This window comes from Cervus canadensis, chromosome 31, assembly GCF_019320065.1.
Source record: "Cervus canadensis isolate Bull #8, Minnesota chromosome 31, ASM1932006v1, whole genome shotgun sequence".
NCBI lineage: Eukaryota > Metazoa > Chordata > Mammalia > Artiodactyla > Cervidae > Cervus > Cervus canadensis.
The window spans coordinates 35,066,728-35,094,097 of record NC_057416.1 but is presented as its reverse complement, the minus strand read 5'-3'; the positions used below and the strand labels follow the sequence as shown (position 1 = coordinate 35,094,097).

Genomic DNA, 27,370 nt, shown 5'->3' with positions numbered 1-27,370 from the left:
CAGCCTCCGTCTCCCCCCTCATGCCACTCCTTCCCAACTGGGAACCGCCTGGAGTGACCTGCCCCCCCGTCCCAGGTTGACCCCCCCATCCTTAGGTGGAAGGGGACCCCCTCCTGCTCGCACAGACCAGGTGCCCCATCTCTGTGCTCGTGAGGCTATGTGTATGACGCGGGCCTCCCCCTTCAGCACCTGTCACACCTGATAGTCTGACGTGTGTCTGTCGATGAGCATCCGTCTCCCATCCTGGACCACATCCCGTGTCACTCAGCATCTTCCTGGTGACGGGCCCACCAGGGCGCTCAGTAAACAGCATCCGGTACTGTCCTTGTTGGCCTCTGGGCCCCCTGACCTGACCGACAAGGCTTCATCTAGAACTATTTGTATTTCAAGGTAGATAACATTGGCCCACACTGGTTTGACTTTGTATTTTCATTTATCAACTCAGCGTGGTCTTTCCCCACGTCTCCAGAGTCATGTGGGCTACAAAGCTTAGAAAGTGAGAAGGTGGTCTGGGCACTTCCTGCTTCGTCCTGGGCCTGTCACGCTGCCAACAAGTGTGGTTGCTGCGTTTTGATTATTTTTTCTAAAAAGATGGTTCTATGTTGATTTGTTTTTATGTATTATTTTAATTTGGAAAGCATGTCGACAACAGTATAGAGTTTTGGGAGGAGAGAAAAGATTGATCTCTACTCCTGCTTGTCAGCTCAGCCATTGTTAACTTTTAGTGAATTACCTCTGGGTCTTTTATATACCTTTTAACATTGCCACAGTCATAGATAGGTACATAAATTTTGTGTCCTGCTTTTTTCCCTTAAATCACCTTAATGTTGACTGATCGTTATATTTTATATGATGTGGTATATGAGGCTAACTCAGTTCAATGAGCATTTATAGGGATCATTCTCAATGCTGAGAACCGCTCAAGTACACAAACGTGGTACTCTGTATAATAATAGAACACCACAACTCCGAAGCTTTTCATGACATTTTTCCTTCACAGATGTTTTAATTCTGTGACATCACCTCTTCATCCCAGGAAGAAGCCTGTGCAAGAGTTTTTTTCTTCTTTTATCTAAGAGCTTCTTTCTTCACTTACTCAGCAGCCTGCTTAGGGCTTATCCCGTGCCAGATGCTAGTCTGTGTGCCGGAGACACAGCTGGGAATCCCCGTGCGTGAAGCCAGACGGGAGGGAGTGAACGAATGAATGAGGTGGTCAGTAGAAAAGGCAAATAGTTGGGTGAGAGAGAGGGATAGTGGCATGGGTGGGGGGGCGGCACTGCTGTTAGACAAGGTCGGGCCTGCTCCGGTGGTGACGTCTGGGCAGAAAGGGACTTGGAGCGGGCGGTGAGCTGGCAGAGAGGCTGTTTCTGGCCTGGGGACCAGCAGGTACGAAGGCCCTGAGCTGAGGAAGCTGGCGGTTTTCATAGAAGAGGCAGAGGAGCAAGTGAGGGGAGGAGGTGGGCAGGAGCCGAGGTCAGTGAGCCCAGGCGGGCTTGGGGGATAAGATGAGATCTGGCAGGGGGTGATCTAGGGAGGGATCTCTGGGGAGATCTGGGGAGGAGGAGTTGCAAGGAAATCTGAGGGGAGGTCTGAGGAAATATGGGGGAACCATGAGAATATATGGGGGGAGGCCCGGGGAGATATAGGGGGAGCCCTGGGGACATCTGGGGGGAGCCCCAAGCAGATCTGGGGGGAGCCCCGGGGAGATCTGGGGGGATCCCCGAGCAGATCTGGGGGGAGCCCCAAGGAGATCTAGGGAGGAACCCCGGAGATTGGAGCTACCCCCCAGATATTCTCAGGGCTCCACCATACCTCCTCGGAGCGCCCCCCAGATCTCCCTTGGGGCTCCCCCCCAGATTTCCTTGTGACTCCCGCCCTAGATCTCCCTTGTGCTCCCCCCAGATCTCCTTGGGGCTCCCCCCCAGATCTCCTTGGGGCTCTCCCCTAGATCTCCCCAGGGCTCTGCAGAGGAACCCTGAGGACATCTGGGGGTGCCCCTGGGGAGACCTGGGGGGGATCTCCCAGGCTGTGCTCAGGCCTCTGGCTATCCCCAGGTGAGGTGGGAGGCGGCGCATAGTGACTTGCTCTCCCCCACGCTCTGGCAAGGTGGCTCTGCTCCAGCGTCCCCATCCTGCTGGGAAGCGCCTTCAGCTTCCGTCTCTCCCGTCACCCTCTAGAAGGGTCACTTCGTGCTCAGACACAGGTTTGGTAAGCTCGGTATAAGGTGTGTATGTGAGCAGGTGCACAAGGAGCCACACTTTTCTTTTGCTCCTCTGACGGAATTTTTTCTGTCTAAAATAAAGGCCACATATATTCTACAGATTGTGTAGAAATGTACCCTAGTAGGACTTCCTGTCAGTCTATAATCATAAAGCATGATCGCCCTCTGAAGTTTTAGAATCAAGCCTTTTTTGGTGGTGGTGGGGCGGGTAGCAGTTAGCCTGCTTATAATCTTCCTTGCACTGCTTTACGGTCAGGTCGGCCACGTGCCCGCGAAAGTGAGGGCCCATGAGTCGTCTCCAGACGCTTCTTCCTGAAAGATACAGACCATTGTCGCCCGTTCCTCGGGGTGACTAATCCCTTTTGTTGTTGTTTTTTTTTCTGACACAGGAGGAGCCCTCACAGCTTCCCCAGATCAGGAGGGAAAATATGGAATGTGTTTTACCGCTGACTGAACACAACCCAATGAACTGTCCTGACAGTAGTTTGAAAACCAGCAGTTAGCAGTTTGTACAGCCCCAACATCACCCGGCACTTTCCAGAGCAGACTCACTGTTCACAGGACCTCTCAGCCTCACGCCCGGTAGGACCTCACGCTCGGCCAGTTTCAGAGATTTCCGCACAAGAAAAGCACCCGGCACCCCATGTCCACAATGGCGATGGACGAGTACCTGTGGATGGTCATCTTGGGTTTTATCATAGCTTTTATCTTGGCATTTTCTGTGGGTGCCAATGATGTTGCCAATTCGTTTGGTACTGCCGTGGGCTCGGGCGTGGTGACCTTGAGGCAGGCCTGTATCCTGGCTTCCATCTTCGAAACCACCGGCTCGGTGTTGCTGGGGGCCAAAGTCGGAGAGACCATCCGGAAGGGCATCATCGACGTGAACCTGTACAACAACACCGTGGAGACGCTGATGGCCGGGGAGGTCAGTGCCATGGTCGGTAAGTAGCCTCGTCTTCCCGCCCGTGGGCATGTGTCCACTGACCCACTTCTCCACCCGACTTCTGTCATACCCATAAATGAGACTTTTGCTTTAACTTTTCTAAAGCTGGTTTGATTAGTTGTTTTTTTTTTTAAATAGGAGTATAGCTGATTTAGAGTGTTGTGTTATTTTCAGGTGTATAACACAGTAATTCAGATATATGTGTATGTAATATACATGTATATGTATATATGTATATGTATATTTTTCAGATTTGTTTCTCATTTATTATATCTTATTTGTGCTTTCTGTATATTATGATTTTGGTCAGTGTTCAGATGTCAAGCAATCACTTCTTTTTTGAATGTATTCAAATAGATTTTGGCTAAGTCAGTGCTTTTCAAAAAGTCCAGAAAAAAAGATATTTATAGCATAGCTCTTTGTCATTTTAAAGCTATTTGAAAGTTCTTAAAGAAAGAACACGTTAAAGTGAATGTGTTTCAGAGGTTTACTTAGGTTTATTTATAAACCTTGAAGATTTATTTCTGTTTTTTCATATATTTTTCATTAGTTCCAAGGCAATGTTTTATCATAAAACATGGATGCCAAGAAACAGTATTTATTAGCTTAACTTTTCTATTCTCAATTTAAGTTTTAGAGCAGTTACCAAATGAATCTTAAGTACCTATGTTTCAAGAAACATTGGTCTTCTCTGTCATTTGTCATCCTTTTGTTGGTTTTTGTTTGGATTTTCTGATTCCGCCCCTGGGAGCTCCATCTGGTATGCTTGTTTTGTGTTCCGGCTTTTGTTTCAGGCATTTGTACGTCACCTGTTTGCAGTAGGACCTCTTATGGGTAGCGTCAGGGTGGATGAAAGAGGAGTGTGGAGGGCAGTGAGCTGCACTGGAAGAGGATCGCTGACTGGATGTGTGGTTCCTTCTCTGCCCGCACTGATCTGAGACCTGTAACAGCATGAGTGCTCCCTCACTGTAGCAGCATGGGTGCTCCCTCACCAAGCTGAGAGGTTCAGGCAGCAGGGCCTTAGGTGCAGCCGACAAGACCCTCCTCCGCTTGCCTGTCGGTCCAGGTGATGCACAGCAGTGGCGGTTCTGCATGGGCAAGCGGTGGAGTGGGGGGGGGGGAGGGGTGTCCTGCCATCTTCTGTTTGCAGCAGGGCACATGCTTTTGTGGGGAGAGCCATGCCTTGGGAGGCCGGATGCTGGTAGACCGAGAACACGGCTCCATCCCACAGGTCCCAAGATTAGTCACCACCAGCACTTCTGTAGCACTGAGGATGTACAGGTCATTTGCCAGGTTTAGGATGGCCCATCATCTCTTTTGTGACAGCAGGTTAGTCTGAGAAGTAGTTGAGGTCTTTGATTAGAAGCAGACGGAGGTCCTGAGTAAAGAATTAAATACTACTAAGTGACTCAGCAGTAGCCACAAGACTGGAAAAGGTCAGTTTTCATTCCAGTTGCAAAGAAAGGCAATGCCAAAGAATGCTCAAACTACCGCACAGTTGCACCCATCTCACACGCTAGCAAAGTAATGCTCAAAATTCTCCAAGCCAGGCTTCAGCAATACGTGAACCGTAAACTTCCAGATGTTCAATTGGATTTAGAAAAGGCAGAGGAACCAGAGGTCAAATTGCCAACATCCGCTGGATCATTGAAAAAGCAGGAGAGTTCCAGAAAAACATCTATTTCTGCTTGAGAGTCTTGGACTTCAAAGAGATCCAACCAGTCCATCCTAAGGGAGATCAGTCCTGAGTGTTCATTAGACGACATGATGTTGAAGCTGAAACTCCAATACTTTGGCCATCTGGTGCAAAGAACTGGGTCATTTGAAAAGACCCTGATGCTGGGAAGGATTGAAGGCAGGAGGAGAAGGGGACAACAGAGGATGAGATGGCTGGATGGCATCACTGACTCAATGGACATGAGTTTGGGTAAACTCCAGGAGTTGGTGATGGACAGGGAGGCCTGGCGTGCTGCAGTCCATGGGGGCTGCAAAGAGTCGGACACGACTGAGCTACTGAACTGAAGCATGGTAGGTTGATCATAGGTGCTCAAAATTCCTCTTCCTCAGCTGCACATTTTGTGTTTGAAAGATGGAAGGCTCATGATTGATATAACTGATCATTATTTTTAAGAATTAAATATTTACTATCAGTACACAGACTCTGGGCTCAGAGGAGGCCAAGGTGCAGCTTTTTTTGGTTGTCCTGAATCCAGGTTTGTCCGACATTAGCCTCCCCCACCTTGCCGCCTAAGTTCGATGACCCCAACGAGATCACAGTTGTGTACCTGACGTGCCCCGGTGGGGAAGTAGGTCCCTTGTCTGCCCTGGCCCCCAAGCTCAGCCCCCTGGGTCTGTCTCTAAAAAAGGATTGGTGATGACATGGCCAAGGCAACCGGTGATTGGAAGGGTGTGAGGATGACAATGAAAGTGACCATGTAGCACAGACAGGCCCACGTTGAGGTGGCACCTTCTGCCTCTGCCCTGATCATCAGAGCCCTCAAACAGCTGCCAAAAGACGGAAAGAGGCAGAGAAACATAAGCAGAGTGGAAACACCACTTTTGATGAGACTGTCAATGTTGCCCGACAGATGCAGCAGTGGTCTTGGCTGGAGAAGTCTCTGCAACAATTAAAGAGATCCTGGGGACCACCCAGTCTGTGGGCTGCAGTGTTGACAGCCGCCACCCCCACCACCTCATAGGTGACATCAGCAGTGGTGTGATGGAGTGCCCAGCTAGTTAAGAACGTCTAAGGAAAAAAATTTAAGAGAGGGTTGTTTGACAAAGAAAAAATCATTTACCATAACAGTTACATAATGATTGAATTTTATTCACCTTCATTGAATATATGCTTCTCATCATAGTCAGGTATAATTGACATTTCCCTTAGAAAAATAACAGTTACTTGTAAAAATCACCCTCAGTAGTGGTGATCAATATGTAAGACATAATCATGTCAATCAGACCACACCACCTTACCTGCCTCCTGAGAAATCTGTATGCAGGTCAAAAAGCAACAGTTAGAACCGGACATGGAACAACAGACTGGTTCCAAATAGGAAAAGGAGTCCGTCAAGGCTGTATATTGTCACCTTGCTTATTTAATTTATATGCAGAGTATATCATGTGAAATACCAGGCTGGATGAAGCATAAGCTGGAATCAAGATTGCTGGGAGAAAGATCAATAACCTCAGATATGCAGATGACACCACCCTTATGGCAGAAAGTGAAGAACTAAAGAGCCTCTTGATGAAAGTAAAAGGGGAGAGTGAAAAAGTTGGCTTAAAACTGAACATTCAAAAAACTGAGATCATGGCATCTGGTCCCATCACTTCATGGCAAATAGATGAGGAAACAATGGGAACAGTGACAGACTTTTTTGGGGCTCCAAAATCACTGCAGATGGTGACTGCAGCCATGAAATTAAAAGACTCTTGCTCCTTGGAAGAAAAGCTATGACCAATCTAGACATCATATTAAAAAGCAGAGACATTACTTTGCCAACAAAGGTCCATCTAGTCAAAGCTATGGTTTGTCCAGTAGTCATGTATAGATGTGAGAGATGGATCATAAAGAAAGCTGAGTGCCGAAGAATTAATGCTTTTGAACTGTGGTGTTGGAGAAGACTCTTAAGAGTCCCTTGGACTGCAAGGAGACCTAACCAGTCCATCCTAAAGGAAATCAGTCCTGAATATTCACTGGAAGGACTGATGTTAAAGCTGAAACTCCAGTGCTTTAGCCACTTGATGTGAAGAGCTGACTCATTTGAAAAGACCCTGATGCTGGGAAAGATTGAAGACAGGAGGAGAAGGGGATGACAGAGGATGAGATGGCTGGATGGTATCACCGACTTGATGGACATGAGTTTGAGTAAACTCTGGGAGTTGGTGATGGACAGGGAGGCCTGGCATGCTGCAGTCCATGGGGTCGCAAAGAGTTGGAGCTACTGAACTGAATCATATCAAGCAGAAATTAAAGTTTTGTCAGTCAGGGTGAAGCGGACAAGATATGTTGAAAGTAAAGGAGAAATAAAAACATTGCTCAAGTTCAGTCTTTTTAGATTTTTGTTGGCATATAGTTGATTTACAATATTGTGTTAGTTTCTGGTGTATACTAAAGTGAGTCAGTTATACATATATCCTCTCTTTTATAGATTCGTCCCCCATATAGGTCGCTACAGAGTATTGAGTAGAGCTGTGTGTGGTCTAGAGTGATGACGTTCAGCCTTAACGGCAGTTTCTCCTCGTGTTCAATGGGCCCTGTGGGGGGTGGTGGTACTTGTCGAGGAGGTTTGTCGGTGAGGCTGCCCCGGGGCCCCAGGTGGACAGAAGGTCTACGAGCTGAGCTCTTGGTCACCACTGACTTGCTGTGTGGACAGCTTGACTTGTCCAGCTTTGGGGTTTTCCCAACCCTGACCTAGTCTCTCACACTCAAAAAATGAAGGATACTTACCTCCACTAGAATTTAGGTTAACCAAAGCAGTTTGTGGTTTTGCTTGAATAACTTGATTTTGTTTGCTTTGGTTTCTTTCTTTTTTTTTTTTTTTTTTGATGTGTGGTTAGATGAATTTCAAAGCCTATTTTGTTGGGAGTTGGTGACATGAGAGTTACCTAGACATTTAAAATTGGTTTCCTTGAACATGAGAATTCTGGGTAGTTTTGAGATGGTGATATAATTATGTTTGGCTGAAATCAAGATGATTCTGTTCAAATGCCTGAATTCTCCCAGTCTTCCTCTCTTAAAGCCAACATCCCTTTCTTTTCCCCTTTTCTCCCTGGTCTTTTTTACTCCATTTTTTCCCTCTTTTTTCCTTGATAAACTTTGCCCCAAGCCCATGGGTCTCTGTGTTTTCCCATAGCACGATGGTAGCGTTGAGTTGATTGGGTGGAAGACGTTGTTCATGCCAGCTGGGCTTCCTGAGCACGGCCTGTCTGGGAACTCTAGCTCAGCCCTAAAGCAGTAGTCAATCCACTTAGTATGCAACCGGCCATGGGCCCCAAAATCCACTGAGAATTCAGAATTCTCCGTCTTTTCACAGCAATATGGACAGCAGCGTGACCGAGCCGTCCCCCTGAACCACGCTGGGAAGTGCTGGGTCCCCTCTGCCGCCCTGTAACCCACACCTGCTCTGCCATTCTTTCCTCGTCTGGGAACCTGTAGCCCCAGAGATGCCGTCTTAACCCCCAGTCTCCCCAGGTTTTGTCCTGCGCCCTATGTTGCTCAGTCATGTCCAGCTCTCTGCAACCCCACGGACTGCAGCACAGCAGGCCTCCCTGTCCTTCACTGTCTCCCAGAGTTTGCTCAGATTCATGTCCATTAAGTGGGTGAAGCCATCCAACCATCTCATCCTCTGCCACCCTCTTCTCCTTGCACCCCAATCCCACACTTAATCCCTTCCTTCGTGGCAGGTCACCTTTATCTTTAGGTTAAACTATCTCTTTTTCCCACGGTTTTTCTTTTTTCAAATATTTATGTGTTTATTTGGCTGCACAGGTCTTAGTTGTGGCAGAGAGAGCTTTAGTTGCAGCATGCGAGCTCTTACTTGTGACGTGTGGGACCTGGTTCCCTGACCCGGGATGGAACCTGGGCCCCCTGCATTGGGAGCTCAGAGTCTTAGCCACTGGACCTCTATGGGAGTCCTTCCCACTGTTTTTCTTAATGTTAATATACTGCCATTCACCTTCAGGATTCCCCAAGGTCGAAGAGGCCTCTCACCCACGCTCGCCTCACAAGACCCCTGCTCACAAGGCTCCTGTCTTCCCCTCCATCCTCCGGTCATTTCTCCCCTCTTTCTCTCAGGCAGCCCCCTCCCCCCACCTCTCCTTCCAAACCTTCTTATTGTAAAGTCAGCCCAGGGAGAGGAGAGGGGCTTTCAAGACAGAAAACTGCACGGTCTGAGTTCATGTAGGTCAATTTTTCTCATTCTCATAACATCACTGGGTTACTTTAATTTTTGTAAGACTATCAATCATAAAGGTTGCTTTTTCAGCTCTGGTTCTGTGCTGTGTAACACACTCCCAACTCTGGCTTTATTTTTAAAACAATCCGTCCCCCTAGGAGCCCAGGGCTTAGGTGTCCCGGCTCACAGAACTGTCCGCGGGGGAGCGTGGGCGCCGCCATCCAGCCTGTCACCGGATTGGCAGCCCCAGGCTGGCCCTTCTGCTCCCAGCACACGTTTCAGGGATAGACTCGGGGTCACGGCCCGCTTCGGCTCAAAGGTCGTGGCGCCCGGCGCTCCCGGGGCAGCTAGCAGCCTTGCTGCACAAACTGAGACCTCTCCTGAGCCTCCGTAGCACAGATATTTTTGGAGAAAATGCCAGGGGTCTGTTTGAAGGCCCTGCTGCTGCCAAGCAACCAGATTTCCAGAATTAACGCTTGGGATTAATGACGTGCCCTGTTTATCAGCCCGGCCCTTTGTTCCCCTGCGGTCCTTCATGAGCTTTTCAACAACTGTTTCTGAAAGCGATCTCTCCCCAGCCGATGCTTTTAATACTCCCTGCAAAACCTGATCTGCTTATGAAAATATCTGGAGTGAACTCTGGCCTAGCAAAACACGAAGCCTGAAAGAGGGTGGTGAAGCTGAGGTGAAAGGACACAAAGCCAAAACGCAGGGATCCTCTTGACTCCTGAGAGTTTGCAGGCTTGGAGGGAGCAGGCCGAAAAGGCCTGGCGGCTGGGCAGGGGCTGGGAGTAGGTGCCCAGTGTGGGGTTTGGTATCACAGTTGCTTCTCATGGGAGAGGCAAAAATATGAGAAGCAACATGGGATTACGTTCTTTCTTTTTTTTTTTTAATTGAAGTGTATTTGACATGACATTGGTAATACTGGTTTTAGGTGTACAACAGTTGTGATTTTGGGGGGCTGCCCTGGGTCTTTGTTGCCACTCGGACTTTTCTCTAGTTGCAGTGAGTGGGGGCTCAGTGGTTGTGGCTGGCAGGCGTCTCTTTGCAGTGACTTCTCTTGTTGCGGAGCACAGGCTCCAGAGCGCTGGCTCAGTAGTTGTGATTCACGGGCCTAGTTTCCCCTGGATCCACGGGATCTTCCCAGACCAGGGTCAAACCTGTGTCCCCTGTGTTGGCAGGCAGATTCTTAACCACTGAACCACCAGGGCTTCCCCAGTGGCTCAGACAGTAAGGAATCCACCTGCAATGCGGGAGACCTGGGTTCAATCCCTGGATTGGGAAGCTACCCTGGAGGAGGGCATGGCAACCCACTCTAGTATTCTTGCCTGGAGAATCCCCACGGACAGAGGAGCCTGGCGGGTTACCATCCACGGGGTTGCAAAGAGGCGGACACGACTGAGCGACTAAGCACACACATGGGACCACCAGGGAAGTCCTAACACCGAGATCTGACGTTTGTGTTTTACCCTCTTGTACCGATGAGTATACATAGCCTGTATCCAGTCTCCTTATGATGCAACCAGAAGATGTTAGCTACAGCAAAATCTTCTCTGAGACACAGCCTTTCTTGTTTCTTCGTGTTCATTGGTTCTCAGTGTCCTGCTTGTTCCTGACCACGCTTCACATCAGAACTCACTCATCACCTGCATCCCTGCTTAAACGTGACAGAGGCCACTTGTAGGCTTTTCTTTTCATTCTATCAAAGACTTTTGCTTGAGTTGATCATCATTATCCCGTCCGTGTTGAAGAGTGCTCCTTTGCCTAAAGTTATTTGAGTGGTTTCTGTCGGGACTTTGTTAAGAAACAACCCAGAGACAATTAACCCCAGGTAGGGGTAAGGAAGGAGTGTAATTTGGGTTTTCTTCCTTCTGTGGCGATCTGAGACACTGCACCGTGTACCTGACTTTCTTCCGTCTTTGTTTTTTATCTTCAACCCACAGGCTCAGCTGTCTGGCAGCTCATCGCATCCTTCCTGAGGCTCCCAGTCTCGGGGACTCACTGCATCGTCGGGGCCACCATCGGGTTCTCCCTCGTCGCAATTGGTACCCAAGGTGTGCAGTGGATGGAGCTGGTCAAGATTGGTAATTGGCATTTTCTTTTACGTATAAGAAGGAAAGTTTACATTTTCTAGAGTAAGTGTTATTAAAAGTTACCATGATGTTTTTTCCTTTAAATGTTCATGTATGCTGATAATACGTTTTCCCTTAAAATTTCTGGTAGCAGAGATGGTGAACTGTCACGCAGTTGTTTTTTTTTTTAACTCCAGACACTCTTATCAAATGCCGCATTGTCATTCAGCTTTGAAAACCAGTGTCTTATCTGCTGTTCACAGGGAGTTAAGAAATTTACCTGGTTGAAATCAGTCTGTAGGCAGAGAAAAACTTGGGGCCCTTGTCCAGGAGTCAGAGTCCCTGGTGATGGGCAAGTGTGGAAGTGAGGTGCTTACCCCCACTGCATCCAGGAGTCCCCCCGCAGTCTACCTGATGCTCCTTCTGCATTGTGGGCTGCCCAGTGGGGACTGTTTAGAGAGGCCTGACAGCTTGCTTCCTGCCTCTGACTTCTTCAGCTAGAGGAAAATCCATCGAACCCCATAAGTACCCACATGCTCATTGCAAAAAACACAGATCTCTCACCCACCTCCATCGTTTTACGAATCATAGTGGCCTCAGGACCCCCAGCCTGAACGGACCCCTGACCTGCCAGGCAGAACACAAATGGCCAGAGAACTCGCCTGATCCCAGGAAACTCAGATGAACTCCCCAGAAACTCACCTGAGATCCTGGGAATCTCACCCGAGATCCCCAGCTCCTGAAACAGTGGTTCGATTCCGGCTGCACTTTAGAATTACCTGGGAGAGCAATAAAGATATCAGTGCCCAGACCCTCTAACCCTTTGAAATCAGAGTTCTGCAGCTGGAGCCAGAGCGTTAACTGGTTTTTGAAAACTCCCTGCAGATGTTTCTAGTGCGTGGCCAGAGGCTGTGGGGTGACAGTGTCAGGCTGGCCTTGGAATATGAAAGGGACGGGGCTGCCCTTTCAGTGACCCCCGCAGCTGACACAGGAAGGGGCTCGGTGGGAATCAGAGTAACCGTCTTCAGAGGCCAGAGCTGGGGTGGCCGCGTGCGTGGTGGGCTGGAGGACTTCGTGCTTGTCTGGGTGGGGTTTGTGTCTGAGGGTGGTGACCCCCGTGTGGAGGTCACTGGGTTTGTTGAGTTCTGAGTTAAGGTGAATAATTCTAGGAATTTTTGTTAATGTAAGTGCTGTATGTTAGTTAACCGCTTTTTATGTAAATAGGACCTGAATGATGTAGAATTTTAACATTCATTAGATTTTCTTTTAATTATTCAGTTGCTTCTTGGTTTATATCTCCACTGTTGTCTGGTTTCATGTCTGGCGTGCTGTTTGTACTGATCAGAATGTTCATCTTAAAAAAGGTAAGCGAGTTTATTATCTTTCTTAGTTAAGTTTTAGATCTAAGTTTGGTTCTGCTCAATAAAAATTAATAGTGAGAGGGCTCAGGGGGATAATTACTAAGGCACAGTTCCCGAGGTTGGAATCAGACATTATGATAAAGCAGGAGGCAGACTCGGGTGGAGTGCCCAGGGGCCCCCCGGACCTGCGCTGGGAGCAGCGCAGGTGTCCTGCCCTATGGCTTAGTTCATTGGTCAGCATTCCCGGGCCCTATGCTCACACCTCAAAAAGGAAAGACAATTATTTTGTAACCGGTAAACAGAACAGAGTGAGATAGTGTTACGATTTTGAAACTGACCAGCACTAAAAACAACTGGAGAATTTTTTTACCCAGATGGAAGGTATTTTCTATTTTCTAATGGAGAAGGGAAGCGTGAGACACTGGCTTTTTTTTTTTTCCCTGTCCTTGAGGACAAGATAAAAAGAAGGAACTACACCTATGGGGGTACATTTTTTTTAATCAAAAATAAGATGAGATGAAAATGAAAACTTACTGAGATCAGTATTCTAGGGGCATGTCAGGGGTGGTTGTAGCGCTTTATAAGCCCTGCCGCTTGCCCTTGGTCACTCGGCACATGCCAAGCCCATCAGACGTGGCTGTCTTGAGCTGTGTCCTTACACGGCTCTTCTTCGAGTCAGGCTGAGGTCTCTTGGGTAATCTCACACCGACCATCCCTTCTCCGGGGCTCCCGCTGTGCTCGGACCTGTTAGCATCTTGGCAGGTGCCTGGTAGCCTCCCACTTTTATTTCTGCCGCCCCGGGCATCCCTGCCAGGCGGGCTCCTGTCCCTCCTCCGCCCCCAGGTGTCCCTTCCTAGGAAGCCATGCCTCCCGCCCCAGCTTCCACCGGGCTCCTCCCTCTGTGTTCCCACAAGCTCCCTGCCTTCTCATCACTGCACTCTTGCATCGTCGTGCGGGGATTTATTGCCTGCTTGGCTCCCTGTTCACTCTCTGAGATCTGCTGAGTGTGGAAACCATGACTCCCTGTTCACATGTGTAGGCAGCGCCCAGCTCTGCCCAGCCCTTCCGAGCCGCCGGCTGAGTGTCTATTGAGAGCAAACAAAGGCTGCTTGGATGGGTGACAGGTGATGGGTGGATGGAAGGAAGGAAAGAAAGGAGGGAGGGAGGGAGACAGGAGGAGGAAAGGAGACGGGGCTCAGTGAGACAGCTGTCCTTGTGTGGTAAGAATAGATTCTCTGGGGACTTCCCTGTGGTCCAGTGGTTAGGAGTCCCTACTTCCAATGCAGGGGTTGAGGGTTTGATCCCTGGTTGGTTAACTGGGTTCCTGCATGCCTTGTGGCGAAGCAAAAAAATAAAAATAAAAGAGTAGGTTATTTAAGAAAACATAAGGTGATTCAGTTACAGCACACAAACAGAAGACTTTACACCTTCACAAGTTACCAGTTGGGAGTCTATCTTTAGCAGCTGTTGTCCCCAGAAAAGAACAGTTTGGGAGCAGAGGTGGTAGGCATGTGAGCATGTGGGCGTTTTGTTCTTGGTTCAGCCCAGGTTCCTGTCCTGGGTTCACGGCAGATCAGGGGACAGAATGCTCCTCCCAGGCCCCTGCCCACCCCTTCTTACCTGCCCTTCACCTGCCTGCCTCTGACCCTGGCCGGGACTCCCATGCAGCCGCGTCACCTCCCACCCCGGCTCTCAGCGCTCATTACATCTCACTTCCATTCGCTCCAGCCCCCTGACGAGTGCTGGGGGCTGCTAGAGACATTCTAGGCGGGCTCTTGATGCGCTTATGTTCTGCAAACGGGCTTAATTTCTACACGTTTGCATTTGACAGTAGGAGCCTTTGAGATAGTCTCTCCTGATCCTGACTTCCGTAGCTCACATCAAGAGGAGGGCATGGCAGCCCGCCCCAGTATTCTAACCTGGAGAATCCCATGGACACGGGAGCCTGGTGGGCTACTCCATAAGGTCGCAAAGAGTCGGGCATGACCGAAGTGGCTTAGCATGCACACAGATTACTGATCCTGACTTCTGTAGCTCTCATCAATGTTGAGACCTAAAAAAAAAAAACAGAGAGATGTTTAGACTTGATTTTCCTTGTAATATGGGTAGGTAATAGATTTATATCAATGTATAAGAGTGTTTTACACGGTCATTAGAAATTAACCCCTTTTTGAATTATTTAAGCAACACCTACGTGCGAGTGCTGTATTGAGTTCCCAGTTCATATTTTTGCTTCAGGATCCTCTGTGAATCCAAACCCTCAAACTCTACATTTTTCCTCTCTAAACGCTAAATTTCTAATATTCTCCCAGGTGATATTTTGCCTTAAACACATGCAGTACTGTTCTTGTTGAAACGTTAGATTTAGGAAATGTTGTACCAGAAGCCTAAGGTTGTTAAAACATATGTTTTCTTAGAGAGCCCACAGTTCTGTTTAGTGTGACAGTTGAAGGTAAAATGCTCTACCTTGTAAAAAGATTTGGAAACTCGTAGCACGAGGTTCTGTATTTACTTTATGTATTTCAACACAGCAAACGTGTGTCACAGAGTCACATAAAATCCAGTAGTAACGCCGTGGTGTTGAAGTCACTTGACTTTCTCAGGGCGTCCTCGGAGGGTCAGGCCTGAATATGTTTGTTGGAAATGGATTTTAGGGGGCCAGCATGCACATAATTAGAATAGCAAGCGCCCTGGGTTCTGAAGGGGAGGCCGGCTCGGGGCTTGGGTCCCGGGAGCTGCCTCACAAGCAGCCCTTCCCTGTCCCCAAGTGTCCCACCAGCCCACGTGGTCCTTGGGCTTTGATGTGTCTGCTGGTCCCCGTGGCGGCCCTTTGAGACAGCACTCATGTGGGAGGGACGGCCCCGGCCAGCACTGTGTCCGGGGGTGCACACAACCCCAGGCCAGGCTTTCCCCGAGCAGCCTTGCATGTCATCTTGCCTGAGCCGCCTGCAGACACCCCCTGGAATCCTGACCTGACCCGTTACCTCCTTACCCCGCAGGAGGACCCCGTCCCCAATGGCCTCCGGGCGCTTCCCGTGTTCTACGCCGCCACCATCGCCATCAACGTCTTCTCCATCATGTACACCGGAGCCCCAGGTAAGAGCCCTCGGCAGGCGGGCGTGTGAGAGTCCAGCCTGGGTGGTGGACTTGGGCCTGGCGCTGTTGCTGGCCGCCAGCCAGAAGCACTACCCGCAGTCATTACGGAGCAGAGCGAAGAGTAGGAGGTGCAGTTACTTGTTTTACATATTCAAGAGAGGTGTGAAAGAGAAAAGCCAGAGACTTGGGTTAAAAAAACAAAGACAATTAAATTCCCCTTCCTGGTGCTGAGTCACAGGACATGATATGCCAGCCCAAACCTCTCTGAGCTAGAGGTCTGGGGGGCAGAAGGAGAGGGGCGCATGTGTAAACAGTAGGTCCTCACCCCCGGACAGGGTTGGGGGACTGTCAAACACCCACCCCCACCCCCCAGAACTCATCAGACCAGTAAGTCCAGTCACTGGAACTGTGCTTTCTTTTTTTTCCCCCACATACTGAAACCAGTGATACTTTTCTTTTCAGAATTATTCCTTTTCTTCCAGTTCTGATGGCTTGTGTTCTTTTTTCCCAAGGGCTTGGGGTGGGGCCTGGTTAAAAGTCCCTTTCTTTAACATTTTCAGTAGGTAAAACACTTGCACGCAGTATTGGTATTTGCACACATCTCCATGTTGATGAGCTCGTAGGGGCCTCACTGAGCATCTCCGTTCGAGACTTTGCGGAGAGGATGGTGCAGAGGGGTGCCCGTTTCTCTCTGAGATGGGCCTCCTATGGCCGGATCCTGACACACCCATCATCCTGGGGGCGTCCGGTCAGCAGAGATGCTCGCGGCAGTGTTTTCCTTCTCGCTAACGTCCATCGCTGCTAAATCACGTCAGTCATGTCCGACTCTCTGCGACCCCATAGACGGCAGCCCACCAGGCTCCTGTCCCTGGGATTCTCCAGGCAAGAATACTGGAGTGGGTTGCCATTTCCTTCTCCAGGGGATCTTCCCGATCCAGGGATCAAACCCGGGTCTCCCGCAGTGCAGGCAGACTCTTTACTATCTACATTCTGGTTATATGTTTGTGTACTTCAGTCTTTCTGAAAGATTCTTTTTAATTTTATTCCTTTTTTGTTTTCTTATTTTTGGCTGCACTGGATGTTCATTGCCGTACCTGGGCTTTCTCTGGTTGCGGCGAGCCAGGGCTTCCCTCTCGTGCGGTGCCTGGGTTTGTCACCGTGCTGGCCTCTCTTGTTGCTGAGAACGGGCTCTGGGCGCACAGGCTTCAGTCTCTGTGGTGCTTAGCTGCCCCGAGGCATGTGGGATCTTCCCAGACCAGACCCATCACACCCTGCGTTACAGGCGGATTCTCTACCAGGGAGCTACCAGGGGCGTGCCCCACCCCGCCGTGATTCACAGCCCTGCGTAACCTTCTCCTTGGGCGTGCTCACTGCATTCAGAACATGGCTCTTACGGCTTTGAAGAGTTGAGGTCGGAGCTTTCAGATTTCAGGGGTGGGGGTGGGGGGAGCGCTGAAGCATCCCAGCTGCTTTCCGTCACATGAAAGGCGCAAGGTAAGCGTCACGGCGAGCTGGAGAGAGGGGAGACCCTCGCCTCAGACGACAGCAGCCTGATGCCCCTCCAGGCTTGATCATTCAGAGGATGAAGTATGTTTGTCAAAGGCTGTTTTCATGATCCATTTTTAAAAGGCCCAAAAAGCAGAGGCAGAGGCAGAGAAAGAGCAGTTCTACAGTGTGAAGGCCATCTCATCCCAAGTCTGTGCCTCTCACGAAGCTTTCGCGTGGTGCCGGGCGGGCCCCGGAGCATCAGGTGGGAGGTCACCTGGAGCAGAGAGGTGTCCGCCCGAGCACTTGTTCTTGGTTTTACTCGGCTCCCAGGGTGCAGGTGAGCTGAGCAGAAAGACGAGCAGCCGTTGACCAGATGCCTCCTGCGCTAGTGATATAAGAGATTAAACAAATGAAGGTTGGGGGCCTTTGTCAGACAGAGTCTTAGAAATGGGAACTGGGGGAAATGAGAGTCATTTCTTTCTAAATTCTGCACTTTTTTTTTTCTAGCCTCTATTTCTCTCACTCCCTGGTTCTTGATCTGAATGTCAGAAGACCACAAATGTAGGATTTTTATTAAAAGTTGACTTTTTCTAGACTTACCTATTTCTTCCATCACTTCTTTTTCTCATCTTTTAAAAAAATATTTTAATTTTTATTTTTTATCTTTTTGCCATTGCTTAGTTCCCTGCCCAGGGATCAAACTTGCATCCCTTACATTGGATGTGTGTAGTCTTAACCGCTGGACCACCAGGGAAGTCCCTCTTTTTCTCATCTTTTGCTGCAGTTTTATTGCAAATTTTCTAGAAGAATCAGATTACTGAGAGATTAACTTATGCTAGAGAAATGAAACTATAAAATGAAAGAAGCAACCAAGGATAATATAAATACTTCATAGAGAAGTTTTGAAGAATAATAATAAATAAATGGTTTTATTGAGCTGAGTTTTAAATGAATTAACTCTTCTAGGAAATCGGTAAGATTGCCAACATCTCCCGACAGGGGGGAAACAGGCACAGTGAAGCTGGCTGAGTGCCAAGGCCATATAACTAGTAAGGTACAGGGCAGACTTGAAAGTGGGCAGCCTGGTTCCAAGCCCCTGTTAGGGTATTCCATTGACACGTGATGGGGCATGGGTCAGACACCCAGCATCCAGTCCCTGGTCCCCGATGTCACTGTAAATGACGATCAGAATACATCAGCCTCATACATCCTTTCCTTTCTCTTCACTCTCTTTAAAGATAGCTTCCAGGGAGCTCCCTGGCTGTCCAGCGGTTAGGACTTGGTGCTTTTACTGCCAGGGCCTGGGTTCAATCCCTGGCTGGGGAACTAAGATCCCATGAGTCATGAAGCTCAGCCAAAAAAATAAAAAGGCTTCTAATATATTTGGAAATGATGTGGTTTTGTATCTATTTAGTATCCAGGTAGTGTGAAGAGGGTGGCCACCCCTTTGTTTGGGAATGTCGGGAAGTTGGTACGAGAGCCTTGGTGATGGATACTTGCCTGGGAACACAGACGACGCTCCCGTGCTGGTGGGGCCTGTCACCTCCTCTCCCCGAGCCTCTGGCCCTCCTAAAGGAGAGAGGGGTGGGCAGGGACGGCTGTGAGAGGGAGGCCACGTGACGGGAGGTGACGAGGGCAGGGCGTTGAGCTCGGTGGCTGCTCGCGATAGCGCTTTCTGCGCTCGGGGGCCGGGGGGTTCCCTTCACTACCGTCGGTCATAAGTGCCGCCGCTCTTCAGCCTCCTGTCTCCAGCGTGTCCTAGTCAGCGCGTCTCTGTCTCCCCACACACGCTGCTGTGGGAGCTTTTCCTCAGCTGAAGTTTGGGGGAGCGGAGCTTTGCATAGGGAAGGAAGGAGGTCAGGACTGACGGTCCAGCCAGAGTCAGAAAAGGACTCTGTCAGAAAAGGACTTTGCTGAGGTCTTGGCTCTGGGGAGTGTTCCTAGAATATCCAGTAGGTGAGTCCAAATCCTATTTTTATTTAAACATTGAAGGTTAACTTAGCCCTTGAAACTAAGACGTTAATTCCATCCTGTCTCCCCATGCTGGCTTCTCTGCCGTCCACCTGGGTCGTCTGTGGCCCTGGTGTCCTATCTGGGGACAGGTGAGCCAGGAAGAACCACCTCCACATGACTCAGTCCTCTGACTCTCTCACAACTTGCCGGCCTTTCTGCCGATTTTGAGATTTAATCTCCCTAGTCCTTTTCTTCCTTAAAATATTTCCATTCAATGTAAGGGGCCTTAGAGATAAGAGGAAAGAATGAAATGTTCTAATAAAGAGTGGTGGCATCAACCTAACCCTGTTGCAGCTTTCAGAGACTCATAAGTGGCACTTTTCTGCGTGGAGTTGAATCCGGTGGGTCCCCATGAGCTTAGTCACGAAGCTCTGGTTTGACTTCCTCCCCTCCTCCTCCCTAAATTATTTTGAAGTTGTTTATATCTCAGGCTTAGTTTGATTTGTTTTACTTTGCGTTTGATGTGACTTTTCTCAGAATTCATCCTTATACTTCAGAGACTGAGTTTGCACTCTTCAAAAATCGTCTTTGCCTTTTTGTCCTTAAAAAAATAACTCACAAGAAGCAAAAATAACTTGAGGCAATAAAGTGGGTTGGGTTGGATAAATCACTTGGGTTGGGTTGGATACAAGCCTGAAGTTCATTTTTGATGAAGTGCTTCAGCTGGACGGGACCTGGGTTTTGTTCTGCCTTTCTAGAATGAATGCTGAGTGAGATTCATGGCACATGACTTTGTGGAGGCAGAGCAGATTAGCTAAATGACGCTTCCCAAGTCCAAGTGTGGTCCCTGCACCAGGAGCATTGGCATCACGTGATCACTTGTCAAAAATGCAGATTCTTAGGCTTAGACCCCCTGAACCAGAAACACAGCCCAGCAGTCAGGGCTTACAGGACGGAGCGCTCAGGGTGACCTGGTGCTTGTGCGTTTGGAGGGTCCCTGCTCTAACCACCTCTTTACCTATTGTTGTTCTTCAGTTGCTAAGTTGTGTCCGACTCCTCAGAACCCCACGGACGGCAGCATGCCAGGCTTCCCTGCCCTCCACTATCTCCTGGAGTCTGCTCAGACTCATGTCCATTGAGTCGGTGATGCTATCCCACCATCTCATCCTCTTCCGCCCTCTTCTCCTCTTGCCCTCAATCTTTCCCAGCATCAGGGTCTTCCTAGTGAGTTGGCTCTTTGCATCAGATGACCAAAGTTGGAGCTTCAGCTTCAGCATCAGTCCTTCCAGTGAATATTCAGGGGTGATCTCCTTTAGGATGGACTGGTTAGATCTTGCAGTCTAAGGGAACTCTCAAGACTCTTCTGCAACACCACAGTTCAAAGGCATCAATTCTTCAGAGGTCAGTCTTCTTTATGGTCCAAGTCTCACATCCATAAAGGACTACTGGAAAAACTATAGCTTTGACTATACAGACCACTTTATCTAATAACCCTAACCCTAATCCAAACCCTAGTAATATGATCCTGTCACCATATATGCTGCTATCTTATCACAGTCCTTATGTAAAGAGATGCTCTTCAAAAGCCCTAACTCCTCACCAGCAGATGAATTCTCAGACTCCACCAGGCCTGGTGTCTGGTTTCCCCAGAGTGGTCTGTGCCTGAGATGGGGCTGCCTCCTCCTCCTCCTCCCCTCCTCCTCCTTCTCCATCTTCTCTTCCTTTCCCCCTCCTCCCTCTCTCCTTCCATCTCCTCCTCCTCTTCCTCCCCCAAGGGTAGCCCTTCTGGTCCAGCCCCAGGGAACCCAGAGCATCAGGCACTCCTTGAGTCCCCGCTGACTCAGGAGAAGGAGCTTGCTTCCCAGAGATCCTCTGTATTCTCTGTTTGGTTTTTACATTCCAGGCTGTAGGGGCTCGGCCGTTGGAGCTGGGGTGGTTCCCAGCCTTGGGTGGGGAAGGCCTGGGCTGAGAAGAGTCTCCAATTTCACTCAGAGCAGGATTCAGAACAAAGTGATTTGAACTCACTTCCTTCTCAGAACTGTTGTAAGTAAACCCTGGTTTGAGAAAGCTAGTGCCATATGCAGAGGGAAGAAAATCCCAGTTATAGGACAGATTAGGAAATAGTGTTTCTTAGTTTCAAAGCGGTGCTTCATCTTCTTAAAGTTGCCCCAGGATTCCTCTTACGTAGGGAGCTCCTCCAATGCTTTGAACATGTTGATCTAAAACAGAACAAAAACTAGTTGGCTCCATTTATCAGGGAAGGGAGGACTAGCAAAAAGTGATTCTTCAAATGACGTTGATTTGTGTGTGTGTGTGTGTGTGTGTGTGTGTGTATGTGTGTTACTGTGGGAAAATGTCCACAGTATACTGTTATGTGAGAAATGCAGACCCAGAACAATATATACAGTATAGTTTACATCTATTAAATTTAAGGCAAAGTAAAAGAAATCCACACAAACACTCTGCACTAGATGTTTGTTTATCTCTTGAAAATGCCTGGGAAGATACATACCAAATATTTATCAGTGTTTCTCTGGGAAGTGGGTTCAAGAGGGGAGGACAGGAGGCATTTTCATGTTTGTATACCCTACAATTTTGTATGGCTGATTTTTTTTCAATTTTTATATTATATTGGAGTATAGTTGATTTACTGTACTGTGTTAGTTTTAGGTGAACAGCAAAGTGGTTCAGTTATACATGGATCTGTTTTTCTTCAGATTCTTTTCCCGTATTGGTTATTACAGAATATTGAGCAGAGGTCCCTGTGCTATACAGTAGGTAGGGCCTTGTTGATTATCTGTGACTGATCATTTTATAATCTTGTATTATTTATAAAATTAAACCAGAGAAAGCAAGAAGAGAGGGTATAGGAGAGGTGGGTGACAGGTGTAAGGGAACTAATATGGGCTAGAGCCTTATGGGTTTTATAGAAGCTTCACTTTCCCGCAGTAACTCACACACACACACACACACACACACACACACACACGTGGACCTCATTTGTAGAATCACTTTCTCTAGTGCTCTCTCCGCTAATAAATGGAGTCACTAGTTTTGGTTCTGTTGTAGACCAACATGTTCAAAGCGTTATATTGTAACAGTGATTGTTGCATGTGAAAAACAAGGGCTGTAGCAGAATCAGGACTCCGGAAGACCATGAGTGTGTCTAACAGTTCTCTTTGCTTCCTCCCTAAGTCCGTTGGACATCCTGATCTTCAGGGGGTTGGGGAGAGAATTGCAAGGATGCCTGAGGTTTGAGCTGAATCACTATTCATCATATCTTTGCTGTTCAGAAAATGAAAGAGCCGGACATGAAAGGCCATTGAGGGCTGGAGCCAGGCCCGGGCTTCCGAGCACCCAGTGTGGGCTCCTGGCAGCCGCTCTTGGCCGAGGGATGGAGCAGTTCAAGCCCAAGCCGTGTCCTACTTTGCCTTCCCCCGGGTGAGGGTGCGGGCCGAGCCTCAGCGCCCTCTTGAGCATCTTATCCAAGGATAATTTGAGCTCCTAGCAGGAAGGCCATTCAGTACCAAGTATTTTTGTCAAAAATTTTGTTGTAAAAATGTCTACATTGAATTTTCAGAAGGAAGAAAGTTTTCCCCTGAAGGTACATTGATTCAAGGGCTTTTCTTTGCTGGATTTTTGCATTTCATTGATTTTTTTTTATCCATGAAACTTGATTCTATATATTTAGTACAATTTAGAGCTGGGTCCCATAACTGTTAGTCAGCATCTCTTACATGAGGCTGTAAAAGTAAGTCCTGCTGCTCTTTTTTTTTTTTTTAATTGTGGAATATAGTTGATTTACAGTGTTACGTTTGTTTCAGGTCTACAGCAAAGTTTATCAGTATTATATACATATACTTAACACATATAATACATAGTATGTATAATATATAAATACACAACTCTATAAGTACATAATTTATAATATACAAATCATATGATATAAATTATATGATTTATATATAAAGTATAATTATATAATTACAATTAAGCATATAATATTATATATTTTTAATGTATAATATCATGTATTATATATCACATGTATTCTTTTTCAGGTTCTTTTCCCTTTGAGATTTAACCTTATGGGTTATCACATAACATTGAGTATAATTTCCCGTGCTGTATAATAGGTCCTTGTTGTTCATCTATTTTATATACAGTAATGTGTATCTGTTGCGTTTCCCAGGTGGCTCTAGTGGTGAAGAATCGCCTGCCAATGCAAAAGACATAAGAGATGCAGCTTTGATCCCTGGATCAGGATGATCCCCTGGAGAAGGGAATGGCAACCCACTCCAGTATTCTCGCCTGGGGAATCCCAGGGACAGAGGAGCCTGGCGGGCTACAGTCCCTGGGGTCACAAAGAGCCGAGATTCAGTGAAGCGACTGAGTACGCGCAATGTGTATCTGTTACTCCCAACCTCCTAGTTTATCCCTCCCTCCTCTCCCCTTTATAAGCAGAAGTTTATTTTCTGTATCTGTGGGTCTGTTTCTGTTTTGTATGTAAGTTCATGCTGGTGTGCCCTTGATGCTCTGTTAATTTACTAAATTGCTGGAATAGTTCGATAAGATCCAATCCCCATTCTGTTCCTCTCTCTCTTAGTCACCATCGACCACTCGCCCATCTTCCTGGTTCTTTTGCTCTTCCGCCATCTTCCCCCACCCCTGGCTTTTTTCCCCCGTGTCTCCCGCCCCTTTCACCCTCTGATCTTCCACCCAGTCCTGTAACTCAGAGGGGGGCTCCGGAGCTTCCTGGCCACTTTGCGGGCCAAACCGATGGTGAAGGCGGTTGTGCCGGTAAAGGTTCAGGAGCACGTGACCTTGGGGCTCATCGTCCCCACGAAGCATCGTGAGCCTTGAGTATAGCCGGCCTTAGCCTGTCCCTTTCGGGTGTGGATCCTGATGCCCTCCGGAGCCCGTAACCTCAGCACAGAGATGGGCCTGGGAGGAGCACGTTGAGCGGCCCGGCTCTGCCCTGCTGTGGGCTCTGCTCAGAGGGGATGGAGGAGAAGGGGGCCTGGGAGCAACTATCCACTCGTTCAGACACTCACCTCTCCAGCTCCCGGACTTCATCCCCCTCCCCCAGTACCCAGAGCCCGCCTGTCTTAGATCAGGTTAAGGCAGTGAGGCCAAAGTAGCCCAAGTGTCAACTTTATCATCAGCTCAACCAGAAGCTGCAAAGCAGACAGTGAGAACTCTTCAAAAGCCAGGTAGTTTTAAGCCATAGTTGGTTTGATGTTGGTAATTAACAGTTACCATTCAGTTCTGCAAGAAACCAGATCGGAGCGGTCCTTCCCCACGTGTCCGGACACTGACATGCAGACACAAGAGAAGCGGGGAGCCCCGGCCGCAGGCACGGCGGGGTGAGGTCAGCCTGAGTGGTTTTATAAGCAGCTCCGAGCCAGGGCTGGGGCGGGGCTGCCGGCTGCCTGGGCGCAGCCCCTCCTGGGGCCTTGCTGGCTGGTGTGACTGGGCGCTGGAGGGTGGAGCCGCCTGGCTGCTGAGTGTCTGCTCCCACCAGTGACTCCTCCACTGTGCCAAGGCTGAGTGATTCTGGTTTCTTGCTTTTCATACTTATCTATGCTAAGTTAGAGTACTAACTACCCATTCTCCCTCTTACCATTACCAAAATGTCTAATAATGCCTTACCTGAGTAATTTTGAATTGGTTTATATATATAGAATGGTTTGTGTCCAACTCTTTTCGACCCCATGGACTGTAACCCGCCAGGCTCCTCTGTCCATGGGATTCTCTAGGCAAGAATACTGGAGTGGGTTGCCATTCCCTTCTCCAGGGGATCTTCCTGACCCAGGGATCAAACTCAGGTCTCCTGCATTGCAGGCGGATTCTTTACTGTCTGAGCCACCCTTACCTTTTATAGAATGGTTAACAGTGAGCAGTTATACTCCAATGAAAAAAATAATGGAAAAAAAAGAAAGTCAGTTATGTATTAAGAAAAGAACAGTTAATAATAACAAAGCCTGCAGCATTAAAGATTTAAAGAGCAGAGTTTTAAATAGTTCACTACTTCTTTCAAACTTTTAAAAGCAGTTTAACAATTTACAAAAGTGTGTGCTTATTATAAATTTTCAAAGTTAGCAGTATGAAAGCACAAAGTAAGGGCTATAGGAGCCTTTAGCAAACAAGCAAGCAGATAAATAAATAGATCTCATTTTGCTTCCCAAATGACTGTGAGTTTCTGCTTTTCAAGTTATTGAGGTTTTTTTTTTACAGTTTTTTTTTCCTTTGCCTTCTCTGTTTTTGTCACTATCCATGGGCTTATGACTAAGAGCCCTTCTCCTTCTATTTAGAAAGAATGTGGTATAATGTTGAGGGCCTTGGGCGTGGGAGCGAGATGCCGGGGTGGCTGGCCTTGTGCTTAAGATGGACAGTGTGTAGCACAGGGAGAGACCCCTCCTGTTTCCCATCCCTCCACAGGAGTGACCGCTGGTTCTTCCCAGAACTTCTCCGATCTATTCAGGAGTGTAGGCTTGGCGGGGGGGAATCAGCGGTGTTTCTCTTCTAAACATAAGTTGGATGGTGCTGCACACACTGTGATCTCGCTGGCCTTTCTCACGTAACTAGACAAGAGCATCTCTTCTTATCAATACATTTATCTTGACCTTATTTCATGCCATGCCCCACGCTGACTTCACACGTCCATGGTGATGCGTGTATCAGTTGTCTTGCAAACTCTTACTGTTGCAGGTAGTGCTCTCTGAGCATCCTGGTGCCTGCCTCCTTGTGCTTGTGCAAGGGTGCACCTGTGAGTGTCCGAATCACGCCTGTGTCACCAGGGGAGCTGGGCTTGGAGCCCTGCAGGGCAGGGAGGCCGGATGCCTCTCCACCTTCCACCTTTTTATTGACTGAGGGCATGGCAACTGTGTGCTGGACCGGAGAGCAATGAAAAGCTTTTCTGTGTTGTAATTCCCTGAGTTGGCCCTTGAAAGAAGAATTGAGCTTGAAAGTCAGTGTCCTTTGAAAACACTTTTCTATCTAAGCGGACTTTTTTTTTAAACATTAAAAGGGTTTATTTATGCATATGGAAACCTTCACAGAAAAGAAATGAGTACTCAGAAGAGAAGCAGTTAGACTTTGGGACTTATGTACCATTTTGACAACGGGTGATAAATTCTGGAAAGAGACTAGGAAACACATGGAGGAAACGAACAGGATAGAAGAGTTAGTGTAGCAAGGTCTGTTTGTGCAGACCCATCTTGGTGGTGGTGTCTGGTCTCCAGTGATGGGAGTCACTGTCCTCTTTTTGGAACAAGGAAGGCACATTTCTCCTGAGAAATTTATGCCCTGCTGTCCGGCAGTTACAAAGTGGGGCAGCAGACTCTTCCTGCATCTGCTGTTTCTCAATTTAAGCTGACTTTAAAAAAGGTTTGTGTGTGTGGTCCAAGCGTCATGTCCATTTAAAGCCGGGCTGCTGACTATTGAGAAACCAGAGAGGCGGCCGTCAGCCTTGCTGTGGCCGCTGCAGCCCTGGGCTTCGGGCTGCCCTGGGGGAGGCGGGGGCGGGCATCAGGAGGGAAGGCAGACCCCTTCCTACCCCTGTTTGTCCACTCAGGAATTTAGGTATGGAGATAATACTGTAAATGGGTTTATTACCAACTTAATATGTCGTTTGTGCCAAGCTGGTCACTTTTTAATGATTAGCTTACTCCCTGAGTTAACAACAGAGTCACAAGGTAAATGGTATATCTCGATTATTTTTTTACAATTTTATAATTTATTTATTTGGCTGCGCTGGGTCTTCGTTGCGGGCTTTCTCTGGTTGTGGAGAGGGGGACTGCTCGTTGTCGTGGTCCGTGGGCTTCTCACTGCAGCGGCTTCTCTTGCTGCGGAGCTCTGGCACCCTAGAGCAACAGGGCCCTCGGGTGCATGGGCTCAGTTGCTGTGGAGCCCGGGCTTAGCTGCTCCGAGGCATGTGGAGCCTTCCTGGACCAGGGATCGAACCCGTGTGCCCTATACTGAGAGGTGGATTCTTATCCACCACACCACCCGGGAAGTCCCGGCCGTGTGTCTTAAACACAAGACTTTGTTCCCCAGAAAAAGTCTAGCACGGTGTTGTGGCTGAGAGTTTTATTAAGCACAGAATCCAGATGATGCACTTCAGGACCGGGGAATGGCAGGAGTGGGGATGTCACACCTGACCTTGGAGACGTGTCCAATGACAGCCGCGTCCCCTCTGTCCGCAGTGATGGGCCTGGTCCTCCCCATGTGGGCGATCGCCCTCATCTCCTTCGGGGTCGCGCTGCTGTTCGCCCTCTTCGTGTGGCTCTTCGTGTGTCCGTGGATGCGGAGGAAGATAACAGGTACGTGCTTTTCTG

The 27,370-nt window shown here is 48.4% G+C and overlaps 1 protein-coding gene across 3 annotated transcripts in view; it reads left to right on the top strand.

Moving 5' to 3' along the window:
- Positions 1-27,370, top strand: part of SLC20A2 (solute carrier family 20 member 2) — a 109,132-nt gene that overhangs the window by 54,106 nt on the left and 27,656 nt on the right. For all 3 annotated transcript variants that reach the window (XM_043454707.1, XM_043454706.1, XM_043454708.1), the window contains 5 exons: positions 2,611-3,162; positions 11,005-11,145; positions 12,412-12,497; positions 15,494-15,590; positions 27,239-27,355. In XM_043454707.1, coding sequence (XP_043310642.1) covers positions 2,865-3,162; positions 11,005-11,145; positions 12,412-12,497; positions 15,494-15,590; positions 27,239-27,355 — 739 coding nt within the window. In that variant the 5' untranslated portion in view covers positions 2,611-2,864. The remainder of the gene's footprint in view (positions 1-2,610; positions 3,163-11,004; positions 11,146-12,411; positions 12,498-15,493; positions 15,591-27,238; positions 27,356-27,370) is intronic.